Genomic DNA, 27,992 nt, shown 5'->3' on the forward strand with positions numbered 1-27,992 from the left:
CATCGAATCTAAGGAAATTATATAGATCTACACTATTTCACTGTTAGATCTATATATTTTTAAATACAATCTAGATCTAGATCTAAATTTGGAATTTAGAAAGAACAAAATGTAATCCACTATGAAGTACTCTTTTGTAAAGATAGAAATATGTCAGTTTAATATTTTAATATGACCACGGAAGTATATTACGAAAGTAGACAATAAATTAATTTGAACAAATCAAGAAACATATTTCTAAAATTTAGTAAAATGAGTCGATTATATGACAATAAACCTTTAGATAATTTGCCTGTGCAAAATGTTAAATGGAATGGAGCATGGAGCCATTTGGCTTTTCCTAAATCGAGCAAGTTAGTTAGTAGTCTTAAAATTAAAATTTTCAAAGTCTACTCTAACTAAACTTACTCTAAGTCTAAGTCTACTAAGTACTCTAAGTCTAAGTTAAAGTTAAACTCTCCGAGTCTCTCGTCTCTAACTCTAAGAGTAGTCAGTAGAGTCTACTACAACTAACTTAATAAGTCGTCTAACTTACTAAAAGTAACTACATCTAGTCTAGAAACTCTAAGTAGTCTAAGTCTAAGGCAGTCTGACTACTTCGGACTACTACATCTAGGTCTAAGTCTAAGTGATAAGTCTTAGTCTTACTCTACTCTAGTCTAGTCTAGAGATAATTTAGACCCTAGTCACTAGTCTAGTCACACTCTAGTGAGTCTAGTCTTTAGTACTCTGTCATCTAAAATCTAAATCTAGTCATTAATTATATAAATCTTAATTAGTCATGATATATAATAGACTTAGTCAAGTGTCTCATTCTACTAAATTCTAGGCTTTAGACTTTAGAGTAATTAGAGTGAGTCTAGTCACTGTAACTCTAGTCATCTAGGTAAAACTTCCATCTAAATTCATTCTAGACTTAGACTTAGACACTCTAGGCTAGACTCGACATAGAGTAGTTTAAATGCTTTTCGGACACCTATATAGGCCCAAATTTGAAAGTTTGACTTTGACACTGCATTATTTTACAATGGTTCGACATATAAAAGAAAATTTTCTGAAAATGAAATATCAAAATCTTCTTTAGTTAAAGGAGAATAAGGATGACTACTTATATTTGTACCCCTAACCTATATTTGTTATTATATTTAAGGTCAAAGAGGCCGTGTATTTTCATTTAATTCGGACAAATTTGACCCACATTATTTGATTCCGGACACCATAATTTATTTCGGACAGTCTCTATATTTAGGCATCAATAAACTCAGATTTTAATTCTATATTAACATTAACTAAATTTTAAGATCCCCAGGCATAGCCACTCACATGAAATCATTAAGATGTTTTCATTTTATGCATAACACAAAAAATAAAAATATGAACGCACTTATTCTACCAAAATTAGGTACTGGGATAGTGACTTCTGCACCAACTTTTAGACTTATTTTATGTTTGCATGATTAGATGTGTGTCGAATGTTTGTGTTTTTTGTTTATTAATTTAATAAATTTCTAATATACAGATGATCTTTTGTAGTATAGTACAGGTTAGGATAGCCATTCTTGCCTAACTGAATCCTCTATATTCTCTCTCTCTATAAATCTGGATCTATCTAGAAGGTCTAGATCTAAGCATTTAACTTCATTCAATGTACCAAGCTCACTCCAAACAATTGCCCATTTATTCTCTATTAAAAAAACAACAAACGAACAAATATAATATAAGATCATTAACATTGATGTCCTCAACTGGCTGTCCGAAATAAATTTTGGTAAGAAAATCGTAATTTAATTCAGACACCCTATTAATTTTTTTTTTGTATGGAATCAAACAACTTGGCTTATTTATCAAATAAATCAGCTCCAAAAACAGAATAAATATTGCCGGGCTCATTAGTATAGACTTAGCCAATCAAAAAATATAGTCTTAACCCTAGGAAGAGGTAATGTCATCCGGGTAACATAGGAAAAAACAACAACCTGACTAACAAATTTGAAATTCATTTTTCTTACATAGAAAGAAAGCTAAATTGAAGGAAATTGGATCACAATCATTGTAAAATGGACAAGCACATTATACAGTGTGCTAGTTTTATAATAAATATTTAAATAATTATTTAATGACCACAAAATCAGCGATTGTCCGAATTCATGTAATGTCTGAATTAAATAAACTACTATATATGACATCATGATACTTTTTATGATTTAGTGACTAGTGGAGTAGTGGTCTCTCTAAACTCTAATCTTAAATCTATCTAGACCTAAGACTATCATCTAAATTCTAGATCTAGTCTAGAGTCTATATTCTATATTTATACATGTATTATATTTATGCTGTATGCTAGATCTAAATATTACTAATTATCTAATATAATAGATCTCATCTGTCACTGTCAGACATTTAGTGTAGTGTAGTAGTAGGCCCTACAACTTTACTACTAGATTGTAACTAGATCTAGTACTAGAAATACTAGATCTAGGAGCTACTAAATACAAAAAGGTAGATCTTTACTAAGTCTAAGTGTAAAAGTTACACTAGTAATAATTTTCAATTTTTATCGATTTAATTAAATATAGATAGATCTATCAATATTAGAGGGATATTCTAGATCTTGATGTAATTTATATCTAGTTCAAGAATCTAGATCTACCCTAGTAATCTAGTGATCTTTGTAATAGACAGTAATTGCAATAAATTATAAGAGTTTAAAGTCGAAGACTTTTAATTGGAACTCTAGTCTAGAGACATGGGAGCTCGCTCCACCTGTCTGAACAAACTTTTGTCTTGGAAAGATCCAAGCAGTATGTAAAATGTTTAACATTCCTATTATTTATGGCTATTATCCCAAGACTCTTGTGTTAGAGGGCAGGTGGAAGGCTAACCACACTGGATAAACTAACCCCATATTGCTTCTCTGTACCACATAAGCCGTGCAGGTTTCCAACATAAAAATGGTCCCTTGAGGAACAGTGTGTGGAAAGTTTGTTGAGGATTTCTTTCATCCATGCTAGTATAGTGGTTTCTATCCTTAGCTCAACAACGATGGTTCTTTTTTGTCATTCCATAATTATTGGCCTAATCTTCTCCTCTAACTGCTGTTTCCACCTTTGCACCACTTTGAGGCTAAGAGTAAGAAACATTGCCAAAATCTAATGATCTTAATGATCTAGATCTAAATAAATTGAATATATTCTTTTAACTCTAGAGATCTAGTATCATTATAATTTAAAATTTAAAAAGCATGTTCCAGAAGCTAAAAATAGGGACTAGTGAGATTAGCTCTTGTGGAGCATCATCAGAGAATGCGAACCATATTCTTCAAAGCTGCATACTTTATCAAGAGGCCTGAACAAGACACTGGCCTAAAACCCCCCTATAGTACAGATCACAGTTCATTGCAGATTTAGGATTACTGGTCTGAACCTTTCCAACTTAAAAATGAAAACGAAGAAGAAGAAGAAAAATACAACAGGATTTAGATTTATATTTAATATAGTCATTATAGATCTAGAATAAAATATTTATTTATTGATTATAATTGAATTAACACTAATAACTATGACCAGTTTTATATTATATAAGAAGAAAAATACAACAGGATTTAAATTTGTATTTAATATAGTTATTATTGATCTAGAAACAAATATTTATTATCAATAATATTGAATTAACACAAATAACTATGACCAGTTTTATATTTTCTAACTTTTGCCCTGACAGATCTAGATTAGTTTTAGATCAATCTCCTCTACCATTCACACTGATTTATGGTCACTCTAACATTTACATGGCTAACAAATGCCAGGTTAAGAGTCAAAATAAAGTCACTTTCTGTTACTTCTAATTTGCACAAACTCAAAGCATTGACCTCAAGATTCCTAATCAGTTTGGTAATTAGAATATATTTAATCATCATCTCACTGTTCTGATGATAGTCTACCTTTTTTTTTTACTTTTCTGGATGTACTGATACTGACCAGAGGTGTTTGTAAATGCTTTCTTCCCATCCCTTCCCAAAACTGAATAGAAAGAATATTAACTGCTAGGGCTATGCACTGATATATATTTTTAAAGAAGCACTTTTTTTTTATAAGATAACCACTAAAAAGAGATCATTTTTCTACTTTTATTGTTAGAGAAAATCCTGGAGTTCTTTGTGAAGGCAAAGTGATCAGTCAAGCAAGAATCAGTATTACTAGTTCTGATAGCAGTGTTACTACCAAGGTAGTTACTTCCAAAAAATATTAGACCAGAATTATGAAATCTAAATTTGCCATTAATTAGTGTTAGTTAGGATTTTAACTATTATTACATGCTGGTACACTATACTACATGCTGGTATAGTTTGATTGCATTTTTTTTGTCCCAAAGGGAAGGTACTTTGTACTATTTCTGGAAATTGAAAAAGCTCACAGAAGAAAGTTTGATGAAGAAGGAAAAGAAATAGAACCAAATTTTAGTGAAACTACAAAAGTCTCAACAGGATATTTGAATTCTTCATATGGTATGTATATATATATATTTTTTTCTTTTTTTTTTCTTTTTTTTCTGAAGCATCTTGTTTTGAAAATGAATGATTTTTTTTTTATTTTGAGTATTTGATATTGCTTAGTACCTAAAAACTTAATATTTTAAACAAGGCAATTTTTACTTGGTGCTTAAACTGTTTTATTTTTAGTTATTAATCTTAATCATTCATATTGATTTCCTTGAAATAAATTAAAATATCAAAAAATGAGTCAGTAAATAATGTTATACTTTTATTTTACAGATGTCAAATCCAAAGGTCAAACTGACAAACTGTCTCTTGGTCAAGTGAAATCATTTATCCACAACTCTAATATTGAAGACATGTTAAAAGATCTTGTTACCAAATCTTATGGAGATTTATTTCTACTCTTTAAAGAGGAGGACCGTGAGAAAATAGAGTTGACAAATGGGATGTCAGTTAGGATCAAAACACTAGGAGATAGCCCTATCGTGGGTGAGTCAACAAAGTAAATTCTCCAGTCTGATGTTCAATGATGATAGCATAAAATTTAAAACACTGGCAAGTGCCCTTTAATTATAACTGCAAAATATGCAGACAAGCTACTTTCATTTACCTACTGCTGTCTTGATTTTTTATAATTTTTTTTTGAGTTCCATTTGTATTTATTGATCTATCTGCTTGTTTAATCATCACTTGTAGTCTGGTAGACTACATATTCTCAAGTAGGTAAGAAAGTCTTTGTAAAATGTCAGCGGACAGGGTACCTGGGACCATCTATATGACCTAACAACAATCCATATAGCAGGATCAAGCAGCCATCCAAGTCTTTTCAAGTCTGGCCTCAAGATAATTGCTTGTGAAAGTAGTTCATTGTGTCATTACTTCTTGAAAAACAATTTTAACTATAGTTGTAGCACAAATGTTATGCCTCAAGAGAAGTTATCATTTTTAAGCCTTAAATTCCTACCATACTTAAGATTGATGTAATACATATGTAAAAAAATGTACTTAATATGCCTATCAGTGGTAATAGTTTTTTTTCTTTTATTTATACCTTTAATACAGTTAAGACTTTATTACCTTCAATACCATTAGGAATGTTTAATCAATTGTAGCATATTTTAGGGAATAAAAGTATAAAAATAGAATAACAGAAACAAAGCTAGGTCTATATTTCCTCCCCAGAAAGTCTGGTGATTCATGATGAGGTGAACCTAGCAGTAAAGAATTTTGTGGGAGATGATAAAATTGGAAGCAACTGGACTGATAAGATAATGAAAATGAAAGGATCTTCAGGAGTCGGCAAAGACAATGTGGAAAGTTCTGAAGTTGCTGAGGAAGAATGGGTAATTAGGAATACATTCACTCTGTCTGTCTGGTCAAAAGTTTGTATACATTATTTCTCCTGCACCTATTTTCGGATCAAGTTGAAACTTTTACTTTACACAATTATTCATTGGAATAGACCTTGGGGGAGCTACCACCTTCTACCAAGCGCGTCCCCAGGTGGCGGATAGGGGAAAGACCCTTAGATATAAGGGTTAGCTGTGAATAGCAAATAAACAGCCGCGGACCAACTGGTTTGCAGTCATGGAGGATGAGGTGAAGTATTCCAGTGGTTAGAATATTTACTAAAAACATCTCAGAAATCCAGGGAAATGATTGCAAAAAGCGAGTATAGGGCGCTCTAACTCTAAACCCGGGTAGATGAAACCCGTTAGCTAGGGATAGCAGTTCATCTAGGAGAGAAAACTCCGAAAATAAACACCTGCTGCCTTGCAGATGATCTTGGTTGATCAAAGGTTATGGGAGCACACCCAGAAAGAAAAGCAGGCTGAAGTCGGAGTCAATGGGCCTCCTGGCGCATAACACATTGACACGCAACCTCATCTATGTTGGAGTTCAGTAACGATTCTAATAGATGTGGCGTCCTGCCTGTGGAATCCCGCCGCGCAGGTAGGGGGCCGGGCTCTCCGCCTCGAAGGAGCCCACACAAGCGAGCTGGTGGTTCTTCTATCTCTGCCTGTGGAGCCAGGAGCAGGGACAAGAAAGTAAATACTACTGGCCAACACTCCAAGACCAAAAGTCTAAAAATCTTACAATGGAACGCAGAGGGCATCCAAAAGAAAAAAGAAGCTCTAAAAATATTTCTGCATGAGAAAGAAATTGATGTAGCTTGCATCCAAGAAACTCATTTGAACAGTAATCTTCGTTTCTCCATTAGAGGCTACACCTGCATCAGACAAGATAGAGAAATCAGACCCAAAGGAGGAATCCTCACCCTCATTAAAAATGATATCCCTACCACAGACATAATTATGCCCAACTCCTCAGAATCAGAAATAATGGGAACTAAGCTAATTCTCCCAGATGGAAATATTAATCTATTTAACTGCTACTTCCCACCAGACAAGGAAATAGAGATTGACCACATTCAAATACCTGACCAAGAAGACTGTCTAATCTTAGGAGATATGAATAGTCACTCTCAGAGCTGGGGATACCCAGACCTAAATGCCAGGGGAGAAGAAATTGAAGAATGGCAAGCAGAGAACAGACTTATCTTGCTAAATAAACCTGAGGACAAACCAACCTTTTTTTCAAGAGCCTGGCTAACATCAACCACTCCAGATCTAGCCTTTGCAACAGACAACTTATCCAAAAAGTGCACTAGAGAAGTTGCAGACCAGCTAGCCACCAGCGACCACAGACCCATATTGATCAGTATCGATACCTCCTTCAAAATATCAGAAAACTCCACCATCCCCAGATGGAACTACAAAAAAGCCAACTGGCACCTATTCTCAAAGCTCACAGACCTATATACAACTTCAATAAACTGCAAAACAAATCAGGTTAATAAGTCATTCTCAGCTTTCTCCAAAGCAATACTCCTAGCAGCTAAGGAATCAATTCCTAGAGGAGCAAGAAAATATTATATCCCCAACTGGTCTGATCACCTTCAACAACTCCACAATGCCACTATTGAAGCCAGAAACACAGTAGAAAATAACCCTTGTATAGAAAATAACATAAATCTAAAAGCAGCTAACGCAGTTTTCAGGAAAAATTACCTTTCCGCCATGAGGAAAAGTTGGCATGAAAAAACAGAACAACTAAACGTAGATAGAGATGGCCACAAACTCTGGCGTATAGCCAAATGTCTCAACCAGGAAGAAAACAGAACAACTCCTATAGTAATAGAAAAGGACAACAAACCCCTGAAAGGCCAAGAAGCAGCAAATGAATTCATTAAGTTTTTCCAAAGCGTAGGACAAATACAAATTAATGAAAGTAGAAATAAAGATGTAAACTCAGAAATCCAGGATAAATTTAAAGAAAACAATCCAGCTTACTCCTTGGGAATGACCACTAATCTTAAAATGAAGGAACTAGATGAATCCCTAAAAGCCCTCAAACCAAAACAAGCCCCGGGCCCAGACAAAATATCAAATGACATGCTTCTTCACTTGGGTCCTCAAGCCAAAAGAAAACTGCTACAATTATTCAATGCTAGCTGGAAATCTGGCAGAATTCCAAACATCTGGAAAAAAGCCATTATGATCCCTATACTAAAGCACGGCAAGCCAAGAAATAAACTGGATAGCTACCGTCCCATCAGCCTCACTAGCTGTACCTGCAAACTGATGGAAAGAGTGATAAACAGAAGGCTGACATGGATCCTTGAGTCAAATAACCTACTCACTGAAGCCCAGGCTGGCTTTAGAAAAGGCAGATCAACAGAAGATCAAATTGCCTTCATCACACAAGAAATAGAAGACGGCTTTCAAGAAAAGAAACCAACAACAATTGTGTGGGTTGACTTAGAAAAAGCATTTGACAAAGTCTGGGAACAAGGTCTCTTGCTCAAGCTAATCCAGCATCACATATCCCACAGAATGTACAACTGGATAAAGGAATACCTAAATAATAGAAAAGCCTTAGTTTGCATGCAAGGACAAAGAAGCCACACAGTGGGTATAAAAAATGGTGTCCCCCAAGGAGGAGTCCTATCCCCAACACTTTTCCTAATATTCATAAACGATCTAAATCAAAACCTACCCAAAAAAGTTAAGAGCAGCATGTATGCAGATGACCTTGCCTTAATTAGCACAGAAGAATATGTAGGAACATCGAAATTTCGATTACAAGATGCTCTTGATAAACTCAATAATTGGTCCAAAGACTGGGGCATGTCCATTAACACAAAAAAGACAACATATACCATATTCTCACTGTCAACAAAACAACAAACAATAAAATTAACATTAGATAAGGAAGCTTTAGAAAAAAATGACAGCCCTACTTATCTTGGAGTCACCTATGACCCGAGACTAACCTGGAAAAACCAAATAGATAAAACACAGAGTAAAGGCATCCAGAGACTATCCCTCTTGAAAAAATTAGCTGGCACAGATTGGGGAGCAAATCACAACATCCTGAAAAAGACCTATACCAGTTATGTAAGACCTGTACTAGAATATGGTGCCACAGCATGGGGCTCAGCAGCCCAAACCAACCTTAGAAAAATAGACAAGGTTCAAAATATTGGTCTAAGGATAATGACAGGAGCAATCAAAACAACACCCATAAGAGCTATGGAGGAAACCGCTGCCCTGATCTCTCTGGATGAAAGAAGAGAAATAAAAATCCTTTCCCAATTCACAAAATTGGAAACCTTGGAGAGGCACCCACTCAGAACAAAAATCCACAAAACTGGCACAAAAAACCGTCTCAAAAGGACCAATTTCATACAGGAATCTCTAAACCTAAAAAAGAAACACCAACTTGAAAAAATTACTCTGGAATCCTCGATACACTATAATGAATCTCCACCCTGGGACGAAAGCCCTCTTCCTACTATAAGGGACCATATTGAAAACATAAAAAGAAAATCTGATTACAGACCAACAGAGCTCAAGGAAATAGTGAACTGTTTTCTACATACCAATTACCCTAGCAATCAGTGGATCAGAGTTTACACGGATGGCTCATCCCATAAAGCCACCACAAATGGAGGAGCTGGAATACTTATCGAATGGCCAGATGGAGGAAAACTAGAAAAATCCTTTGCAACTGGAGAGCTCTCTGACAGTCACAGAGCAGAAAGGGAAGCACTAGCACTAGCTGCTACCATGCTAGCAAATCATCCAAGTTCCCCTCACAGTCAGATTGTCTTTCTAACAGACGCAAAAACAACCCTCCAAAGCCTGCAAAACTCTGATTCCCCTTATATTAAAAACCTCAGAACAGCACTCACAAAGCTCAACCACAACAGCAAAAAAACTGTCATTCAATGGATACCAGCTCACATACAACTAGCAGGAAATGAGAAGGCTGACACACTCGCCAAGAGTGGGAGAACAAACTCACAAGTAAACTCTGCTCTCTATCCAGAAGAAATGAAGAAATTAATTGTAGATAAAATAAATGAGAAATGGACGAGCTCCCATCCAAATCACAAGAAAGATGATGCTTACTATAAGCTATCCCGACAAGACCAGCGTCTAATCTTTCGACTCAGGACCGGACACAACAGAATGCGACAACACATGTTCCGGAAGCTCAAAATTGGAACCAGTGAAATCTGCCCATGTGGAGTATCACCAGAAAATGCCGACCACGTCCTCCAAAACTGCTCTCTCTACCAAGAGGCCCGTATAAGACATTGGCCCCAAATCACCCCAATAGAAAGAAAACTATATGGAGAGCTCCCTGATTTGGAAACCACTGCGCAGTTCATCTCATGTATTGGTCTAGTCATATGAACACTCCAACATAACAATGAGAACGATGAAGAAGAAGAAGAATTGGAATAGACAACACATAAATAAATAAAAAAATTAAACTATTAGTCAATTAAGTACTGGTTGATATTTACTTTGTTTGATAACATTAAGGCAAATTAATCCTTTAGTATTCATAAGGTTTAATATGTCAGGTTTCACCCCCTTAAATAATTGTACTCGTTTATTCTGCATTTACATTATTGTATATATACTCTTTTTTTTGTAATCAAAATATTCCTAGAATTTTTATTATGAATACCGGTACAAAAAAAAAAGGTTTAGTTCAGTTAAACATTTCAGATAACAACATACAAGTTGTTGATTCAGATACAATTCTCTGGTGCATAGTCTCATTTAAGTACTGTCTACCTAAAGCAGACACCTAATGTAGGCTTATGCCACACCGGCTGCTTCTCAAGAAAAATTGCCTGTCTTTTTCTGTCCTTGCAAACAATCATATTTCCTTTTACATTGTAGTGTAAATATTGAGCACAATTTTTTCATTTTCTGCAAATATTTCCTTTTCAATATCATTAGTTTTTTAAAACTAAAACCAAAATATTTTTAAATGAGTATATATGGTTGTTATTAAAATCTTTTTTTTTTCTCATTAGGATGACTGAATGTGAAAAGAAATAAAGAGACATATTTATGAACTTTATCAAAATTTAGTTCAAAAAAACAATATCATTTGTACAGACTCTACTATATTTTGTATAGATAAGATAGGGATATTGTACTTTGTTGCCTCATCAATGTAACCATGATCTGCAAAAGAACAAAAATTAAATAGCTTCCTATCTTGCTTCCTTTTCAAAGCTGTTTACAGAAGGTTGTTAAGGTTTATTTATTTGAGATATACAACTACACTGCTGACTACTGCCTAACATAAAAATCCATGAAAGGAGAAGGGAGTTAGCATTGTTTCATCCCTAATAACATTCCGAGTGTTTTTATTATTTAAATCTATCAACTAGTTTGATTTCTTGTTATATTTTTTAAAACCATTGTCCTTAATTTTTACCATTGATGAATGGAAATAATAATGCTAGAGCATCATGGGATTATGTTTTTAAAAATCTTTTGCTGGGCAGTAAGAATGGTCATCTGCAGAGTTGTAAACCTCTTAGTGGACTGGACCAGCATGCACTGAAACAATAAGGCTGTGTGCAGTCTTGTAAGTTGTCAGATGATCCTTCAGAAATGAAGATTATTATGACATAGCCCAAACCTATATAGATTGATGACAGGGGATGACTGGGTTCAAACTGAAGCCCATTGAGACAATTGTCCAGAGTGCAGATCATATGACCAGGCAGTCGTTTGTTTGTAAGTCATATGCACAGCTTTTTAACATATTAGTTAATTAGTAAATCAATGCTTTTATTGAATGACACCACAAGTGAATGCTTGAAATAATGAAATATAAGCTGAATGTTTTCTGTTGTCATTCATCACATTGAAATGTCACATATTTATGCAAGAGGTCCAAAATTTCTGAGGCCAATGCAAATGAACTTGTGTGTTTTAAAGTGTGGAATGTCATTTCTTGAACAAATGTAAGGGCAAAAAAAAAAGTTTATTTTTCCAAAAGTGGAAGCTTGGACTTGGCATTGACCCTTCTTTCCTTTTCAAACTGACTTATCTCCATTAGCTACTTTTATACCACTATATGATGATGGTCTGTGTAAATATTGTATGATAAATAGTTTTTTTTTTTTTTTCGCTGCTATAAAATACTCATGGATGTATAGTTCTCATATAAATTGTTAATTTATTGCTTTTCCATCTTTTGCTGTATCAGTAATTTTTCTACTGGATAAATAAAAAAAAAATTCAAACTTAAAATGTTTTGTTGCTGGTCTTTTTATCACAGAGAATTTAAAAAAAAAATAAATAATAATAATAATGTTTTGTTCAAGTTGAACATTTTTTTTTTCTACAACTGACACAGTGACATCACAGTTTGGTCTTTTGATTTTATCTCTTTTTTTTTCTTTCTACCATATTTAGTGATACAGTTGTAGAACAGTTTGCAATTATAAGCATTCAGAATTTTTATTTAGTAATTTATGGCACTTTAAGGCTTTCACTATACTAACTTTATTTATGGATGTTATAACCTATTTGTATCATTGCTGCCTACGCTCTATTTCACTTTTAGGTCTTCAATATATTAACTACAAGTGATTGATTTTACAGCCTAGTTGTAGCTCTGCTGCCTACTCTCTTTGTCACTTAATGGCACTGATCAACTTTTTAAAATCTCAAAATTATTTTTTACACTTTTCATACTGTAGTTTTTAAATAGTTTGCAAAACTACACCAAAGAAAAGTAATAATAATAATTCAATTTATACGGCGCTTTTAACAAAGAAAATGTAGGCTTAAGGAGCTACGAGAACTGAAATGATAAACAAATCTAAAAAAATTTTTTCTTGAAAGTATGGTAGAATGTTGTCTGTCTGAGATCAATGTGGAGTGAGTTACAAACCTTTGGTTCGTGTTCTGAAAAAGCCTGCAGACCGTAGCTTTTGAGAGAGAAACGTGGCAACACTAGAAGCGTTGAGTCCATTGAGCGCAAGGCTATCTGAGGGACATATGGAGCGACAAAGTACTTTCAAACAGAATTTAAATGTGCAGTCTTATAAAATAAAACCTCTAGAATAACACCAAGCTAGATTGTAATTGTTATGACTATTTATTCAGCGAGCTAAATGATCCTGGCTATTCTTAAGTACCATAAAAAAGAAAATGATGAATTTTCTAGTGCACCATAGATTGAGAGTGAAACTATATGATCTCACTTCAATAAGGTTTCCAAAGTTTATTGTGTCAGATCTATTGAGATATTGAAAGTAGGCACAGATCTATATATTTAAAATATCTTTGTAGAGCTGCAGTTTTCATATGTATCTTTGATACATCATTGATCTCTTTTGACCTTTAAAAAGACTAGATTTAGACTATAGATCTACAGATGAATATATAATTTGGAATATAACGCTATACAATATAGGTAATTAAGGTAATATTGTATGAGTGGGTTTGGGGTGGGAGTAAGTATAATTAAAATTTAAAGGTATTTTTCGGTAATATGTTGTTAGGTTATACCATAGACTATATATATACTACAAAGCTTGTCAAGTAGGATAACTCTCGTTGACAAGTTACAGGCAACTATCGTTTCGAAACAAGTTCATTTGTAAACATGAGTGAGAAATATTCGAATTTTCAAAGTCAATCTGACTTGGATGCTCAAAAAGAAGAAAACAGAAAAGCGAGGCATCTTATTCTTGAACAGGTACGATAAAGGTATCTAGATTAATCTAGATCTAGATTTAAATATCTATAAAATTAGTAAGCTATAAAGTAAACTACTAGTACTACTACTACTAGATTACTTATTACTAGATCTAGATCTAGATTCTAGAGATCTAGATCTAGATTCTAGAGATCTAGATCTAGTAAGTCAAACTCAAGTCGAGTCAAGTGGTCTAGAGTTAGCTAGAGTCTGTTAGAGTTAAGAGTCAGAGTCAAGTCTAAGACTGTCTAACTTAGTCTAAGACAGACTAAGACTAAGATTTTACATTTTTTTTTTTGTAATATATAGATCTAGTATAGACTATAGAGTATAGACAATAATATAATTTATAAAGAGTCAGAAAAACAACTAGAATCTAGACTAGTCTATCTAGACTTAGACTATTCAGAAGTATTCTAGACTAGACATCTAGATCTAGTCTAGATCTAGACTAGACTGAGAATAGTGATAATACTAATTACTAGATCTATATCTAGATCTAATTACTAATCCTAATGAAGGCTAATGGAGACAGAGACTCAGAGACTACTTTGACTTTGACGTCTTTGATAGACTCAAGTCTACTAAATTACTAAATCTAAATCTATTCTAGATCTATGAATTCTATGACTAGATCTACTATGACTATGAGTTTTGAGTATCATACTTACTTATACTATCACTACGTCTACGACTACAAGTCTATTGACTTGTAACTCAGTTACAGTTACTTAAAGTTACTGTGACTTAGACTTTACTCATCTTTAGAGTACTTAATAACTTATATTATTATTAGTCTTAGTCATTTTAGTCTTAGTCTAATATCTAGAAAAATCTAGATCAGGGGTGGGCAAAATACGGACCGCGGGCCACATGCGGCCCGCCGGAGTGTTTTATGCGGCCCGCTGACACCTACAGAAATCAGGTGTACCCACAGTATATACATATAAAAATGAAAATATAAAATAATATCTATATAAATTATTGAAACTGTCTATTATAAAAAGTTTTAAGTAAACAAAGATTTTGCTTATTGGCTATTCATCAATACACTCAATTCATGACACAAATCTCAGGCCAGTATTTATTCAATGCTATGAAGAACTGTGTTGAGTGTTGGGTATGCTTGGAACAAGATGGCAAAATAACAACTGATGGAGCTCGATCTTTGACTGTGTAAAATAGGTTTTTTTTTTCTTGTTTTTTTTTTTTTATAAAAAAAATATCCCAACCATAAACTCTGAACAGGAAAGTTTGCACAAAGCTGATTAAAATTTCAACATAATATCGTTAATTATGACATAAAAATCAAACTTATTAGAGCTAGGGGTGTTAACCACAGGTAGTTCCGATTTTGGAACAAAGTAATCCAATATATTCGCTAGCTTAGCATGGGCAATGCAGATGAGAACAATATAAAATCTCCAGGAAGAAATTGTTATGTCACTTGAAGTACATTGGCTGTGACCTTGTTACCAATATTTCTATTGAATAGTGGAAGACAGAAATTATGTGTTTCATAATTGCTATTGCAAAGGTTTTTTTTTTCATATGAAATGTAAGTGCATGTTAAATCTTTTCAAACAAGCTTTCCCATTTCTACAAGCAAGCAAAAGAAAACAGGTTTTGTCATTTTCCTTTGCTGAAAGGTAAACTATTTCTAGTGAAATGATTAAAAGTACACAACACTTATTTAGATTCCTTAATTGTGCAATTTGTAAAAGCAAATATTAAGACGTTAAGAATCAGTTTTCAATACCATCAGCTCATCATTTAGCGCAGAAGCTGATTCAGCTCCTGAGGACATAACTCCAAGCAAAGAGAAATTCCAGTCAGTACTTCCACCAGAGTCTTATAGGTGTCAGAAGCTGTATGTCAACACTTTTAAAAACTTTGCCGCTGTTCACACTATTTGGGTACACATGAATCTCTTCTTCTTTTTCTTCTTCTTTATTCTCATTTTACGCAATGATTCCCAGATCAGGCAGTTATCCAAATAGTTTTGGTTCTATAGGAGGGCTTTGGGGCCAGAGTCTTGTTCGGGTCTCTTGATTTATTATGCACCACTGAAGGACATGGTCAGCATTCTCTAGTGATGTTCCACAAGGGCAAGGGTGGACGCAGTGTCTGCAAAAGGGGAGTTGTGTGGAGTTTATTTTGTTCAGATGGTAATTTAATAGAGGTGTGTGTCCTGTTCTTAGTTGGAAAATTGTAGATTGTTCTTTGCGGGGGAGGAAGTTAATACTGTCCAGTTTGTTAGGCATAGTCATTTCTTTGTACATGGCTCGTACTGTCACTGTAAAGTTCTACATAATATTTGATTTTTCAGGCTAAAAAGAAATATGAACGAGAGGAAGCAAAGAGGGAAAAGGCAAAGAAATCTGGAGAAGGAACTTGGATGCTTGATTCAATATCACAGAGAATTGAGAATGATTCAAAGGTCTTGGTTTTAAGCTTTTTCAATTTCATATAGTGAATAATTCAGTTGCTATACTTGGCTCTTAACAATGAAAGAGTGGATGAAGGGCTGGGCATAAGTTAAAAAGAGCCAAGTAGTGACTTGTCTAATATGATCTCACGTTGTCTGGACAGTAGTCCAGAGAAGAAACCCCACCCACCACTAGGGTATTTTGTTGGTCATTTGGACTTAATAATTTTCTTGAAAGAATGTAGGTAACTTAAAAGAGTTTTTAAGACTAACAAAAATTTCTAAAAATTGAAGAGCTACAAAAGAAAATATTTCAAAATGATAGCAGGTTTACAGTCAGTGAGTGAGACACAGTAATATAAAAGGTCAATGGACTATGTCAGGAAATACATCTTTTTGTTTAGGAAAGAACATGGCTAGGTTTTTGAGGATTTTCCATCATTTATGTTAAGGATAGGGCTTGGTGGCTGAGCAGTAAAGTTTTTGGCTTCCGAATTGAGAGGTCTTGGTTTAAATGTCTGTGAAGGAAGGGATTTTGAATTTTGGAATTTTTAGAGCACCCCTTAGTCCAGCCAACTCTTATGGGTACCTGACTTTAGTTGGTGAAAGTAAAGGTGTTTGGTCATTGTGCTGGCCACATGACACCCTAGTTAACCATGGGCCACAGAAACAGAGCTTTACATCATTTGCCCTATAGATCGCAAGTTCTGAAAGGGGAGCTTTACTTTTTTTGTTTTAAAGTTAAGGATGTCACCTCATGCTGCAGGATGTTGTTGGCAAGGCAACGCCTCATCTAAACTGTTGCAACGTCTAGAAAACATCATTAAAAAAGCATCAAAAATTACACTCACAACATTACCACATTTAAAGGAACTTTTTGAACAAACGTGCCTAAGAAAAATCAAAAAATTCTTGGAAGACAACGGCCACCCGCTCCATCAGAACTACGCCAGGTCGTCACGAAGTGGGCGACTGCTGTCAATCAAAACAAGAACGGAGCGGTACAAAAACTCGTTCGTACCTCACTCGGTCAGACTCTATCACCGCCACTCATTGATCAGGGAACATGAAATGCACCAAGATACCTGTGTGTAGTCGCTGAATGAATTCTTTATGTTGTCTGTTGTATTTATGTGTATTTTTCTGTTGTGTTGTCTTTATATGAGAAACGAGTCCTTGTAATCACAACAAATTTCCGTAAGGATCAATAAAGCAGTCTTAGTCTTAGTCTTAGGATTGAACCAAATACCAGTCCTTATTCACTTTGTCAACACATATTTCAACATTCTTAAATTCTCTTGTTGGCAGTTTTTGTGTGTATGTTTGTGTGTGTTCTTTTTAAGCTTAGTAAGCTTTATTTGACCTTTCCGAATGAAAGATTAGTGCCAATGAACACAAACTGCTACCAAATAGTTTTTGTGATGGTCTGTCTAGAGTCTAGATGTTGAACATCATTTTTCTCATTCTCTCTTGCAGAAGTTAAAAAAAGCAAAGAAGAAAAAATCAAAGAAAGAGAAAAAGAAAAAAAGGCAGTCCTCTGGCTCGGATGAGGTAAAATTTGATCTCTGCCTAGTCTAATCATTTTAGAACAACTTTTTACTTTCATATTTCTCATCTTTAAGAAAGAACTATATCAAACATGTTTGACTTAAGTTATGCACCTAATATCATTGTCTATCTTGTCCATTGAATTTATTTGTTCTTTCTTGAGCTCATACCTGTATAGAATATTATTATTTTTTTTTGTGTTCTAGGATGAAGACGCAGAAATGTGGGTGGAAAAGTCACCATCAAATAAAAATGATAGTCAACTTTTTGAAGGTCTCAGAATTCAAGTAATGCAGTTTAAAAAAAAAATTTTTTTGTAATAATATTTAAATACTTGACAAGGTTACCTGACATTAGTTGGTGAAAAAAATAAAGGCAGTAGGTCGTTGTGCTGACCACATGACACCCTTGTTATCCATGAGCCCAACAGATGACCTATGTATCTTCTCCCCTATAAACCGCAATGTCTGAAATGGAAACTTACTTACTTAACAAGGAAATATAATTTTTTTTTCCCTATGAAATTACCATTTACTGAAACTGTTAGATGTATTTCTTTGTGTGATTAAAAAGGGTTTCATTTAAAAAGAACTAAAGAACTAAACTTTCACCACTCTACATCATTTGTTTCATGTCAGGTTGAGTAGAACTTAAATTATGATATATATATATAGGAAAAAGCTATTCTGTTACAAGGACAATATTATACAGCTCTTACCCACTCAATCCATAAAGTACCTATTTAACTGTTAGAACTTGGTGGCTTTTAGAATGACATACAATTTTCAGAAAAAAAATATATTTAAAATTGTAATATAATCCTTCTGGTTGCATTTTGTTCTTTTTGGCTTCAAAATATAAAATGAGATGGTTGACAGTTTATGGTGGTGGCCATCACAAAGACTAATTGTTTTTGCATCAACCAGATTAAAACAGATTAACCAATTACAAACAGATTAACCAATTACAAACAGATTAACCGATTACAAACAGATTAACCAATTACAAACAGATTAACCAATTAGCAGATAGTGAAAAAGCAAATCGCATGGTCTCTCCCTGAATTCAAACCCAACACTTTCAACCTGGTTTGGCTACAACTCTGCCACTCTGTCCCTCAAAAGGGCAAATTAAACATTGTTATTTTGTTTTAGAAAATTCTCAATACTTCTCAATAAATGAAGTAAATCCTTTTCATAAGTTTTTCCATTATGTTTGGTAATTGAATCAAACTAAATTTGATCAGAGGGACAGTTGGATGGAGGCACCCCTGGACATTCTGCCCACAACATCTAGACAGGAACTGCGGGACGTTATTAAAAAACAAAAAGATGAAGCCAATAAAGAAGCAGAGAGATTGCTTCAAGTAGGTTGATTTTTTGTTTGTTTTGTTTTCAATTTTCAAATGTTTTGATTTCTCTTTTTGCTATAATTCATCATCCATACTAATACATGAATAGAAGGGAAGACTGTTGTAATTTATTATTTTATAAACCTCATAGTATCTATCTTTTTTTTTTTGGCTTATCCAGTAAATAAGAAAAGGATAATAGAATACTACAATGCAATTATATTTAAGACAATTTAAGTGTAAAGGGCATGTAAGAGGATAGTCATTATAAATTGTTTAAATGTTGTGTAAACAAAACTCAAATTTACTTTGACAAAGTCTTGTATTGTGAAATATAACTAGATGGCCATTATTTGTGAAAGGTGTGAATTTAGCTTGAGTTTAGATCCTATATTATTATTAGAAAAAAAATGGGTACAAATATTACAAAATGTCTTAAGAAAAGCCAAGTGTAGTGGCAACAAAATGTTGATACATGTGATGATATTAAATGTATTGATTATTTCCATGACCTAAACATAATTTCACACTTTGTATTTAGTTGTTTTTTTTTCAAATTAATTAAATTATTTATTTCATTAAGAAATTAAAATCGTGGATTGCTAAAAAATTATAAACATTATTTTTCTAATTCTTGAAAATTACAGGGACATTATAGACGTTAAGCTGTTGTGTAGTCATGTAGGAATGAGTCTGTGATATAATTTATGATTTGACACATCTATTTTTATTCAAAAATGTTCTGTAGCCAGGGCAGCATGCTAGGGAACTAAATCCATACTGGAAAGATGGAGGGTCTGGACTTCCATCTGTAACACAAAATGACACAGTCAAAAAGCCAGAAAACTTATTGCCCTTAGGGCACTCTGCAGCTGGGGATGGCGGTCTTGCTTGGTTGAGACAAGCCCTCGTCAGGTGTAAGCAACAAGCCGTAGATGAAGGAAGGAGCCTTGAAGAAGTGGCGGCAGAAAGATGGGGGGTATGGTTGTTTTAAAAATTATTTTTTATATTTTAGAATTTTTAATGTAGAATTTCTCTGTCTTAGTTTCTTGTATTTTATTCACTTCCAATAAAAATATATGATTTCTTTCTTATGTACTTTTTATTTGGCAAATATTCTACCTAAAAAAGACAAAAGCATTTTAAAAGAAACTATTGACCTCTATATTTTCTTTTCACTTTATTTTAGTCAAAATGTTGTTACATTTAATAATTCATTATATTTTTATTAGTCTTTAAAGAAATTGCAGTCCATGTTGGCAGAGGCTGAGATGAAACATAAAGGTTTGAGGCGGGGAAATGGAGCAAGGGAATCTAGCAGGGCTACATCTCAAGATGAAAGACATCAAAGGAATAAAGAACATAGCCCAGATAGAAGAAGACAAAGCCCAGATAGTAGAAGACAAAGCTCAGATAGAAGACAAAACCCTGATAGAAGAAGACAAAGCCCTGATAGAAGAAGACAAAGCCCAGATAGAAGAAGACAAAGCCCAGATAGAAGAAGACAAAGCCCTGATAGAAGAAGACAAAGCCCTGAGAGAAAAACATTCAGTTCAGACAGAGGAAGGGATGATGACAAAGATTACAACAAAAGAGACTCAACTAAAAATGAGCACAGTGAGAAACCCAGGTCACGCTTTCAACGTCCAACATCTGATGATGAGGATGAACAAGACAATTCTAGAAATGATGTCAATAAATCCTCATACAGTAGAGGAGATTCAAAAAGGTCACCACCACGTGCTATGTTCCAGCAGCCAGGATCTGACAGTGATGAAGAGGCGGTGAAGCATTCTTCTAGGACTTTATCTGTAGATAATAAAGAGAGAAAGAAAGATGAAAGACACAGTGAAATTAGAGAGGAGAGAGAGAGAAGATGGAAGAAATCTCCAGAACATGTTCCTAAATGGAAAAAAACTCAGCCTTCAGAAGACAAAAAGGTAGATAACTCTGAAACTAGGCTACAGAAACACAGAAGAGAGATAACTGTCAGCAAAAAGTCTCCATCCCCCTCGTCAGGTAATTTAGTTTTCAATTCTTATTTGGACACAGTGAGAGATAAAGTCTTTTAAAAAACAAAACATTTAAAATGAATACCTAGTGTGTAAAATTAATTGATGTACAAAAGTTATCATCATCATCATCAAACTCATTTTGAATGAGGGCTTGAGAGGTTCCAATCCTCTCTTGCAAAAGCACTGTTATGCGTAGTGCGCATATGTCTCTATACAGGTCAAGAATTAGTGGTTTCCCATACCTGTCAAGATGGAGATCAGCAAGTCTGGGGCAGTCAAAAAGAAAATGAGCACAGTGGGCACAGTGAGTCAAAGTTTGGTCATAGTCGTGAGAAATATGAGCCAACTGGACAGTGGCCTGACCTGCACTGTGCTATAAGAGCTTGCTCAGCCCCGGACAGCCTCCACCATGGGGAAGTGCAGCCAGGGCACCTCATGCGCTCCAAGATTCTGCAGGCTGTTTGGGACTTGTCCCAGCACTCCAGTTTTGTGGATTAAACCCTACCCCATACAAACATAAGTTAGAGATCCTACTAGCCTACAAATATTATGACATGGATTTGTAATGTCTAGACTGTGTCACATCCACATCTTCAACAAAATAATGAACTAGTTTTTCTATACATTTTCAATTCCTATACATTTTCAATAACAATCCACAAAATTTGGTTAAACTAGCCAATGAAGTACAGTTAATAAAAACCTATGTCAACTTTCTAAATTTTGTATTATACCATTTCCCTTTTAAAAGTAAAATGATAGATGTCACTGTTACAGTACAAAGTAAATGAAAAAGTCTTAGTCTCAAGACCTACTTTTAGTCTTGTTTAATGTATGCCACTGATTTCCAACAGGAAGCAGTAGTGACAGTGACAGCAGCAGTGATCAGCAGAAAGAAAGTCCAGTTGCGAGTGTTCAGTCCAGTGTGGCAGTGAAAATTCCTACTGAGGAGGAGCTTAATCAGATAGCGGCCAAGATCCTCAGGGCTGAAATCATGGGGGATGATGTAAGTTTTTATTTATGTTTTAAATTGATTCTCTTATTATTATATCCTCCCATCTAAAGATTGTCCTTTGAAATTATCAGATTTATGAAATATGAAATCCAAGAAGAAAATCCCAAAGTGAAAACTTTTGAATGCTTTATTTATTTATTTTTATTCCTAAGTCACTCGCTGCTGAGCTGAAGGATAAATTAGAAAAGTCCAGAAAGTTGAGGGAAGAGTCTAAGTCCCAGGGCAATGACAACGTCAAAGATTTTTCCCACACCAGAAAAGACCTCACAGTGAAAGGCAGCACAAAGAGAGTTGGGGAAGAAGAGGAAGAGACTGACAATGTGGTGGTCTTGTCCAGAACAAGCAAAAGTGGACTTGTTCGTCCATTGGCAGCTTCATCAGACCAATGGGGAGGTGGTGCCAGCAAGAAACGCAGAAAGAATGTATGTATCACAACAAATGATGTTAATACTACAAGCAATTTTAAAAAAATATTTTAAAAAATCATTATTAACTCTATCTACAGGCTCAGACCCATGATACTGCAGGCCAGAGGACAATTTATTTTGATGATGATGATAAATTAGACCTTAAAGCATTGGTCAGTAGAATTTTTTCTTTTGCATTTTTTAATATTTGATTTTCTTGTTTAAATCAAATGGAATTAAACACAGAAAATATGCCCCTCCACAAAAAAAAAATATTTAAGCTTTTTTTATAATTAATAACTTGTTAAGAAGTTTTTTTTTCTTTGTAAATTTTTGTGATCCTTTTACACAATGAAAATTCTAGGTTGAGCAAGAAAAATCTGGCACAGCAGAAGACCAAAATTCAATGTTTGCAAGGCTTGCTGGGAAGGTAGTTAAATTTATATATTTTACATATTATATACATAAATAAATTATTATATAATGTAAAAATAAATTAAGATGCATATTATAATACCTCCAAAAAAATGTTCTGTTGGACAGTCTAATGAAAGAGATCTTGATGTTGATGACATGTTTGTTAGTAAAGCTGCCAAAAAACAAGATGCAGAAAGGAATGCTACGAAGGAAAGATCATCAGCTATTTTTGGTAATGTGTTTTCAATCAATGAAATAGATGTTGATTATTGGATATAAGGCCTGCTGGTCCTCCAAATAGAGTTTGTTTTCTTTAAACTTTTTGTGGGCAGATGATGCAAAATTGCTATGGCCAAGTCAACAAGAATAGTTTGTAACTTGCAACTAATCTTCGCCTCAAAATTATAAAGAACCTATTGAATAGAACATACGTTTACCATTAATCATTTACTTTATATTTACTTTACAAATACTTTCACAAGTTTAACTCTATATCCGTAATTATTTGTCCACGTTCTGACAGAATTGTTCATTTTTCACATTTGTACATTCTACCCTGTTATGATTATACTTCAATAACATTTTTGTTTGCAATAAAAAAAAGGTTACTTTTGGTATAGAATTTTATATACGCAGTAACACAAATTAGACCAAAAATTAATTTAATTTAATGGGGTCAAATCAACAATGGTATCGTTAATTAGGAGAGAAAGAGTTAAATATTGACAGTTTTGTTTTTCCATGATATTTATTGTATGGCCCTTACTGTGTATGATACAAAACAAATCTACATTTTAATGGTAAGAATTATAAATTACTTGTGTAAAATGTTTATTTAAAAAAAAAATTCTTTGGTTCCAGAACATAAAAAGATGAGCTCAGCCTTAGAGAAATGTTCACGGTGTCTGCAGAAAGTACCAAAACATTTAATTATTGCTCTTGGTACCAAGGTGAGCCTGTCACTCTGCTTTGAAAAAATATACTCTCTAATCTCAAACTGGTGGTTACTCTGGCAGAAAGTGACTCCATCTCAAGACAGTTTGTTATGTTGCAAAATTAGAAAGTATTTTTTTTAAGAAACAAAAATAGGATTGAATTATGGATGTAATTTATTTTAAAACTTTTGCTCTAACAAAATTTTTTTTTAAGATGAAGAAAATATTCATTATAATCTTACAGTTACCTAGTATGTATATGATTATTAATTATGTTAGATAGTATGATGGTAATATGATGGTATCTTAGGTATTTTGTTAAGTATCAACATAATATGTTTAGTATACTAGTATTCTAGGTAAACCAATTGTAAAGAAAGCGATTTCATTTGTTATTGGCAGTGTTCTTTAACCTCAGTAAATGAGCAAATGTATGGTCTGCATTGAAATGTCTGTATTTTTCTCTAGAGTTATCTTTGCCTGCCTCACCATCGTTCTTTGACTGAAGGCCACTGTTTCATTGTGCCCATGCAGCATGTAGTGTCAGCAACCAGCATGGATGAAGATGTCTGGAAAGAGATGCAGGTCAGTGCAACTAAGGTCACAGTAGATCTAGTGGGAAATTTGATTCTTTTTTTTTTCTTTTGCTAAATTATTTCTGTCTTTAAATACAAAATGTAAGTCAAATGTCTGTATGTTTCTCTAGAGTTATCTTTGCCTGCCTCACCATCGTTCTTTGACTGAAGGCCACTGTTTCATTGTGCCCATGCAGCATGTAGTGTCAGCAACCAGCATGGATGAAGATGTCTGGAAAGAGATGCAGGTCAGTGCAACTAAGGTCACAGTAGATCTAGTGGGAAATTTGATTCTTTTTTTTTTCCTTTTGCTAAATTATTTCTGTCTTTAAATACAAAATGTAATGCTGCCAGACATAAAAAAAACAGTAAAAGTTGTTTCATTAGGTTTTAAATTGTGGTCATTTTTCAAGTAAAATATCATTAACTTTATCAACATCTGAATGTTTGAGCAGCATAGTTTTAAACGAGGTATACAATTTGTTATCATTTAATATATTTAGCATTTTACTATTAAAAGTCTCAGATTTATTTTAACCTTTTTCAAATTATTCTTAGCCATTTTCTGATCTTTTTTTGGTTCAAAGTTTAGCTCAAATTTTTAAATCATTGAGAAACTAATTTGTATTTTTTTTCCACTATGTGTTTGGCTTCTTCTGAAAGTGACACAATAAAATTATTTGAACTCCTAGAATGCTTTGGAAAGTAAAGAACTGTATTCTGTTGAGTTCTTTAACTGTTTACTAGAAATGTACAGTAGGTACCTGATGTTTTTATGTTTATGGTCTTTTCAGAGGTTTCGTCAGTGTCTGGTTCAGATGTTCCAGACCCAGGACCAGGATGTGGTGTTCATGGAGACAGTAATGCATCTGAAACATTTCCCCCACACAGTCTTGGAGTGCATGCCTCTGGATAGGGAACAGGGGGATCTGGCTCCAATATATTTTAAGGTTAGTGTTTAGTGTTCTCTGAGCTTTCATGGGGGGGGGGGGGGGGTCATAGTCGATTGGTACAGATTAGGGAAGCAAGCAAAGAAGCAAAAAAAAAAGTTTTAAAACTGATGTGTTTTGATTATATGGTTAGGTGAGAAGCTAGTTACCTCCCTTGAACAATAAATTCCTGCTAATTGAAAAGTGTGCACAATATTTGTTGGGTTCAGAGCAGAGACACTCACCTTCTAATAGTTCCCCTGTCTGTAAAGGTTAAGAATCACTTCTTTTGAATATATTGCAATATTATTAGAACCTTTATATATTTTGACCATCCTTGTCTGGTTGACTTTGTTTCAGAAAGCTATCCAAGAAGTAGGCCCCGAATGGTCAGATAATAAAAAACTTCACAGTTTAAAAGGGAAAGACGTCAGGCGTGTGGTATGTACAACAGTTGCATATGTATATGTTGTGACTGACTGCTGTCATGATTTGATTGGTCACGAAAAATGTAAAAAAAAAAGAAAGTGTTCTTGAGTGTTTCAATTAATAGTTTCAATTAATGGCATGATTGAAAAGAAATAGTTTTGATTAAGGTTTTATTTATTTATTTTTTTTAACACTTTTTTTTGCATTCTGTGTCAGATTCCCAAAGGTTTCCCCTATTTCAGTGTAGATTTTGGCCTAGAAGGAGGATTTGCCACCGTCATCGAAGATGAAATAAAATTTCCAGCCTACTTTGGACGGGTAAAATAATTTATTTTTTAATAATGCAACATAACCACTAAGTCATTCAAAGATAAAACTCTTTCAAGAATGAATATCAAATGAAGTATAAAAAACCTTTACAAAATGTAATAAAGAAAATAACTCCACATATTCAGTCACATCTCTTAATAAGCAGCATTTATTTCCCTTTTTCAATACCAAACAAAATAATTAATTACCAATAATTAATTAACTAATTGGTTATTTTTTTTTATTGATTCATGATTTGTTAGTTACAAAAAAATAATTGTGCTAAGTTTCAACTTGATCAGAGAATGTTTGTGGGAGAAAAAATGTGTACAAACCATTGTACCATACAGACAGACAGAGTGAGTTGATAGAAGCTTTGTAGAAAGTAAAATATAAGAAATACTTAAAAAAAACAACTTATATTGAGTGAAATTTCATCACTTATTTTGAATCAATCATGTAATTAATTTCTATAAGACCTAAACTAACAATATTACATTTTTGCCATTGGAAATATTTTTATTACTTGTTTTTATTTAGCACAACATTCATGTTAATTGTGCATGAGTTGAGGGGAGGGGGGGGGGGAGAGCTAAACTGCTTCCTTTTCAAAAGCTATTTTAAAAAGCTGCTTGCGTCAGGATTCGAACTGAGGTCTCAAGCCTTCATGATGTAAGACTGAAGTGTTTGCTATTGAGTATTCAAGCACCTATTAGAAGGCTTTATAGTCTAAAAAAGTCTTTGTTTTAAAGTTCTAGCAAATGACCTAAATCTCTGTGAGGCTTATTGTCTCTTAGCTTAGTAAACAAAATTAATTAATTAATTAATTATGACTGATTGATTAACTGACTGGTTATTTTTTGGATTGATTCATGTGTTATCATCGACTATAAATAGTTGTCTTGACCAGAGAATGGGAATTGATAGAAATAAAGTGTACAAAATTCCACCCAGACAGAGTGAGTTGATATAAGCTTTGTAAAAAGTCCATAATGTCAATTACTTTTGGACAGCTTTATCAACTTAAATTTTACCTTTAAAATATAAAAAAAATCTTACTGCACGGACATGGATCAAATTCTTCTTACATGCATTCTAGATATAGATCTGATTCTTAAAATTAGCAGCATTGACATAAAAAAAAGTGAATCCATAATTCTAGCCATTGTTACTGACTTTATTTTTTTATAGTTAAAATTGTCTTTCTCATCTAATTTTGCTTCTTGTCTTGCCAACTTTGAATTGAGTATCGTCAGTATTTCTTTATTAAACAGGAAATAGTTGGTGGCATGATTGATGCAGAGCCCATGTTATGGAGGCACCCACACAAACAAAGCTTTGAGGACCAAAGACAGAAGGTTCTCAAATTTGAGCAGATGTGGAAACCTTTTGACTGGACACAGAACTTGACATCTGCTGACTGACCTGACTACACACACACACACACACATCTTGATTGTTGTAAAGAAGAGAAATATGGCTGAATGTCTGGTATGTCTATGTTGACATACTCTGTAACTACAAAATATGGCTGAATGTCTGGTATGTCTATGTTGACATACTCTGTAACTACAAAATATGGCTGAATGTCTGGTATGTCTATGTTGACATACTCTGTAACTACAAAATATGGCTGAATGTCTGGTATGTCTATGTTGACATACTCTGTAACTACAAAATATGGCTGAATGTCTGGTATGTCTATGTTGACCTACTTGTAACTACAAAATGTCATTGATAGCTGGAAGTTTGTTGTGATAAGACCTTCAGTGTGTTTGTCATTTCCATGAAATCCATGAGATCTGAAGTAAAGGGAATGAAAGAGAGAGAGAGAAAAGATAAGAGTGCAAGAAAGCTATGTACAAATCTGATCAACTGATCCTAGGAATGTTCACATTTTTATAATATACACAAAATATGTCTTGTTGATTAAGTTGGATATTGTTCATAAATATATTTTATTTTAATTTGTTTTTATACCTAGACTTTGTCTTTTTTATAAACTCTGTATGCTAGAATTAGCAGATACCTGATGATTATGTATGAAAC

The 27,992-nt window shown here is 33.8% G+C and overlaps 2 protein-coding genes across 4 annotated transcripts; both read left to right on the forward strand.

Annotated features, from left to right (window-relative positions):
- The first annotated feature begins 139 nt into the window (after window positions 1-139).
- On the forward strand, window positions 140-12,129 carry LOC106074174 (arpin-like). 2 transcript variants are annotated; one of them, XM_056024940.1, is made up of 6 exons: window positions 140-353; window positions 4,137-4,224; window positions 4,372-4,504; window positions 4,772-4,984; window positions 5,678-5,959; window positions 10,314-10,823. In XM_056024940.1, exons 1-6 carry the CDS (start codon window positions 253-255, stop codon window positions 10,328-10,330), a joined length of 834 nt encoding a protein of 277 aa, XP_055880915.1. In that variant the 5' UTR covers window positions 140-252; the 3' UTR covers window positions 10,331-10,823. The 2 variants fall into 2 exon arrangements, with proteins under 2 accessions (XP_055880915.1, XP_013090359.1); XM_013234905.2 differs by lacking the exon at window positions 10,314-10,823 and adding an exon at window positions 10,896-12,129 and having other exon boundaries at window positions 145-353; window positions 5,678-5,838.
- A 1,298-nt stretch (window positions 12,130-13,427) lies between these two features.
- Window positions 13,428-27,922, forward strand: LOC106071140 (CWF19-like protein 2). Of its 2 annotated transcripts, none has more exons than XM_056024949.1 (18): window positions 13,428-13,585; window positions 15,915-16,025; window positions 17,490-17,564; window positions 17,768-17,848; window positions 18,808-18,927; window positions 19,661-19,891; window positions 20,145-20,931; window positions 21,782-21,933; window positions 22,095-22,364; window positions 22,448-22,522; window positions 22,714-22,779; window positions 22,893-22,998; window positions 23,628-23,716; window positions 24,408-24,524; window positions 25,071-25,226; window positions 25,566-25,646; window positions 25,851-25,952; window positions 27,218-27,922. In XM_056024949.1, exons 1-18 carry the CDS (start codon window positions 13,493-13,495, stop codon window positions 27,365-27,367), a joined length of 2,862 nt encoding a protein of 953 aa, XP_055880924.1. In that variant the 5' UTR covers window positions 13,428-13,492; the 3' UTR covers window positions 27,368-27,922. The 2 variants fall into 2 exon arrangements, with proteins under 2 accessions (XP_055880924.1, XP_055880925.1); XM_056024950.1 differs by having other exon boundaries at window positions 13,441-13,596.
- The last annotated feature ends 70 nt before the right edge of the window (window positions 27,923-27,992 follow it).

This window comes from Biomphalaria glabrata, chromosome 3, assembly GCF_947242115.1.
Source record: "Biomphalaria glabrata chromosome 3, xgBioGlab47.1, whole genome shotgun sequence".
Taxonomy (NCBI): Eukaryota; Metazoa; Mollusca; class Gastropoda; family Planorbidae; genus Biomphalaria; species Biomphalaria glabrata.

Excerpts from the sequence above, each read along its gene's own strand:
- LOC106074174 (XM_056024940.1), top strand. The coding sequence starts at position 253 with ATGAGTCGATTATATGACAATAAACCTTTAGATAATTTGCCTGTGCAA. Across the intron at positions 354-4,136 it reads GCTTTTCCTAAATCGAGCAA|AGAAAATCCTGGAGTTCTTT; the intron begins GTTAGTTAGTAG and ends TTTTATTGTTAG. Across the intron at positions 4,505-4,771 it reads ATATTTGAATTCTTCATATG|ATGTCAAATCCAAAGGTCAA; the intron begins GTATGTATATAT and ends TTTATTTTACAG.
- LOC106071140 (XM_056024949.1), top strand. The coding sequence starts at position 13,493 with ATGAGTGAGAAATATTCGAATTTTCAAAGTCAATCTGACTTGGATGCT. Across the intron at positions 17,565-17,767 it reads AGTCCTCTGGCTCGGATGAG|GATGAAGACGCAGAAATGTG; the intron begins GTAAAATTTGAT and ends TTTGTGTTCTAG. Across the intron at positions 21,934-22,094 it reads CTGAAATCATGGGGGATGAT|TCACTCGCTGCTGAGCTGAA; the intron begins GTAAGTTTTTAT and ends TTTATTCCTAAG.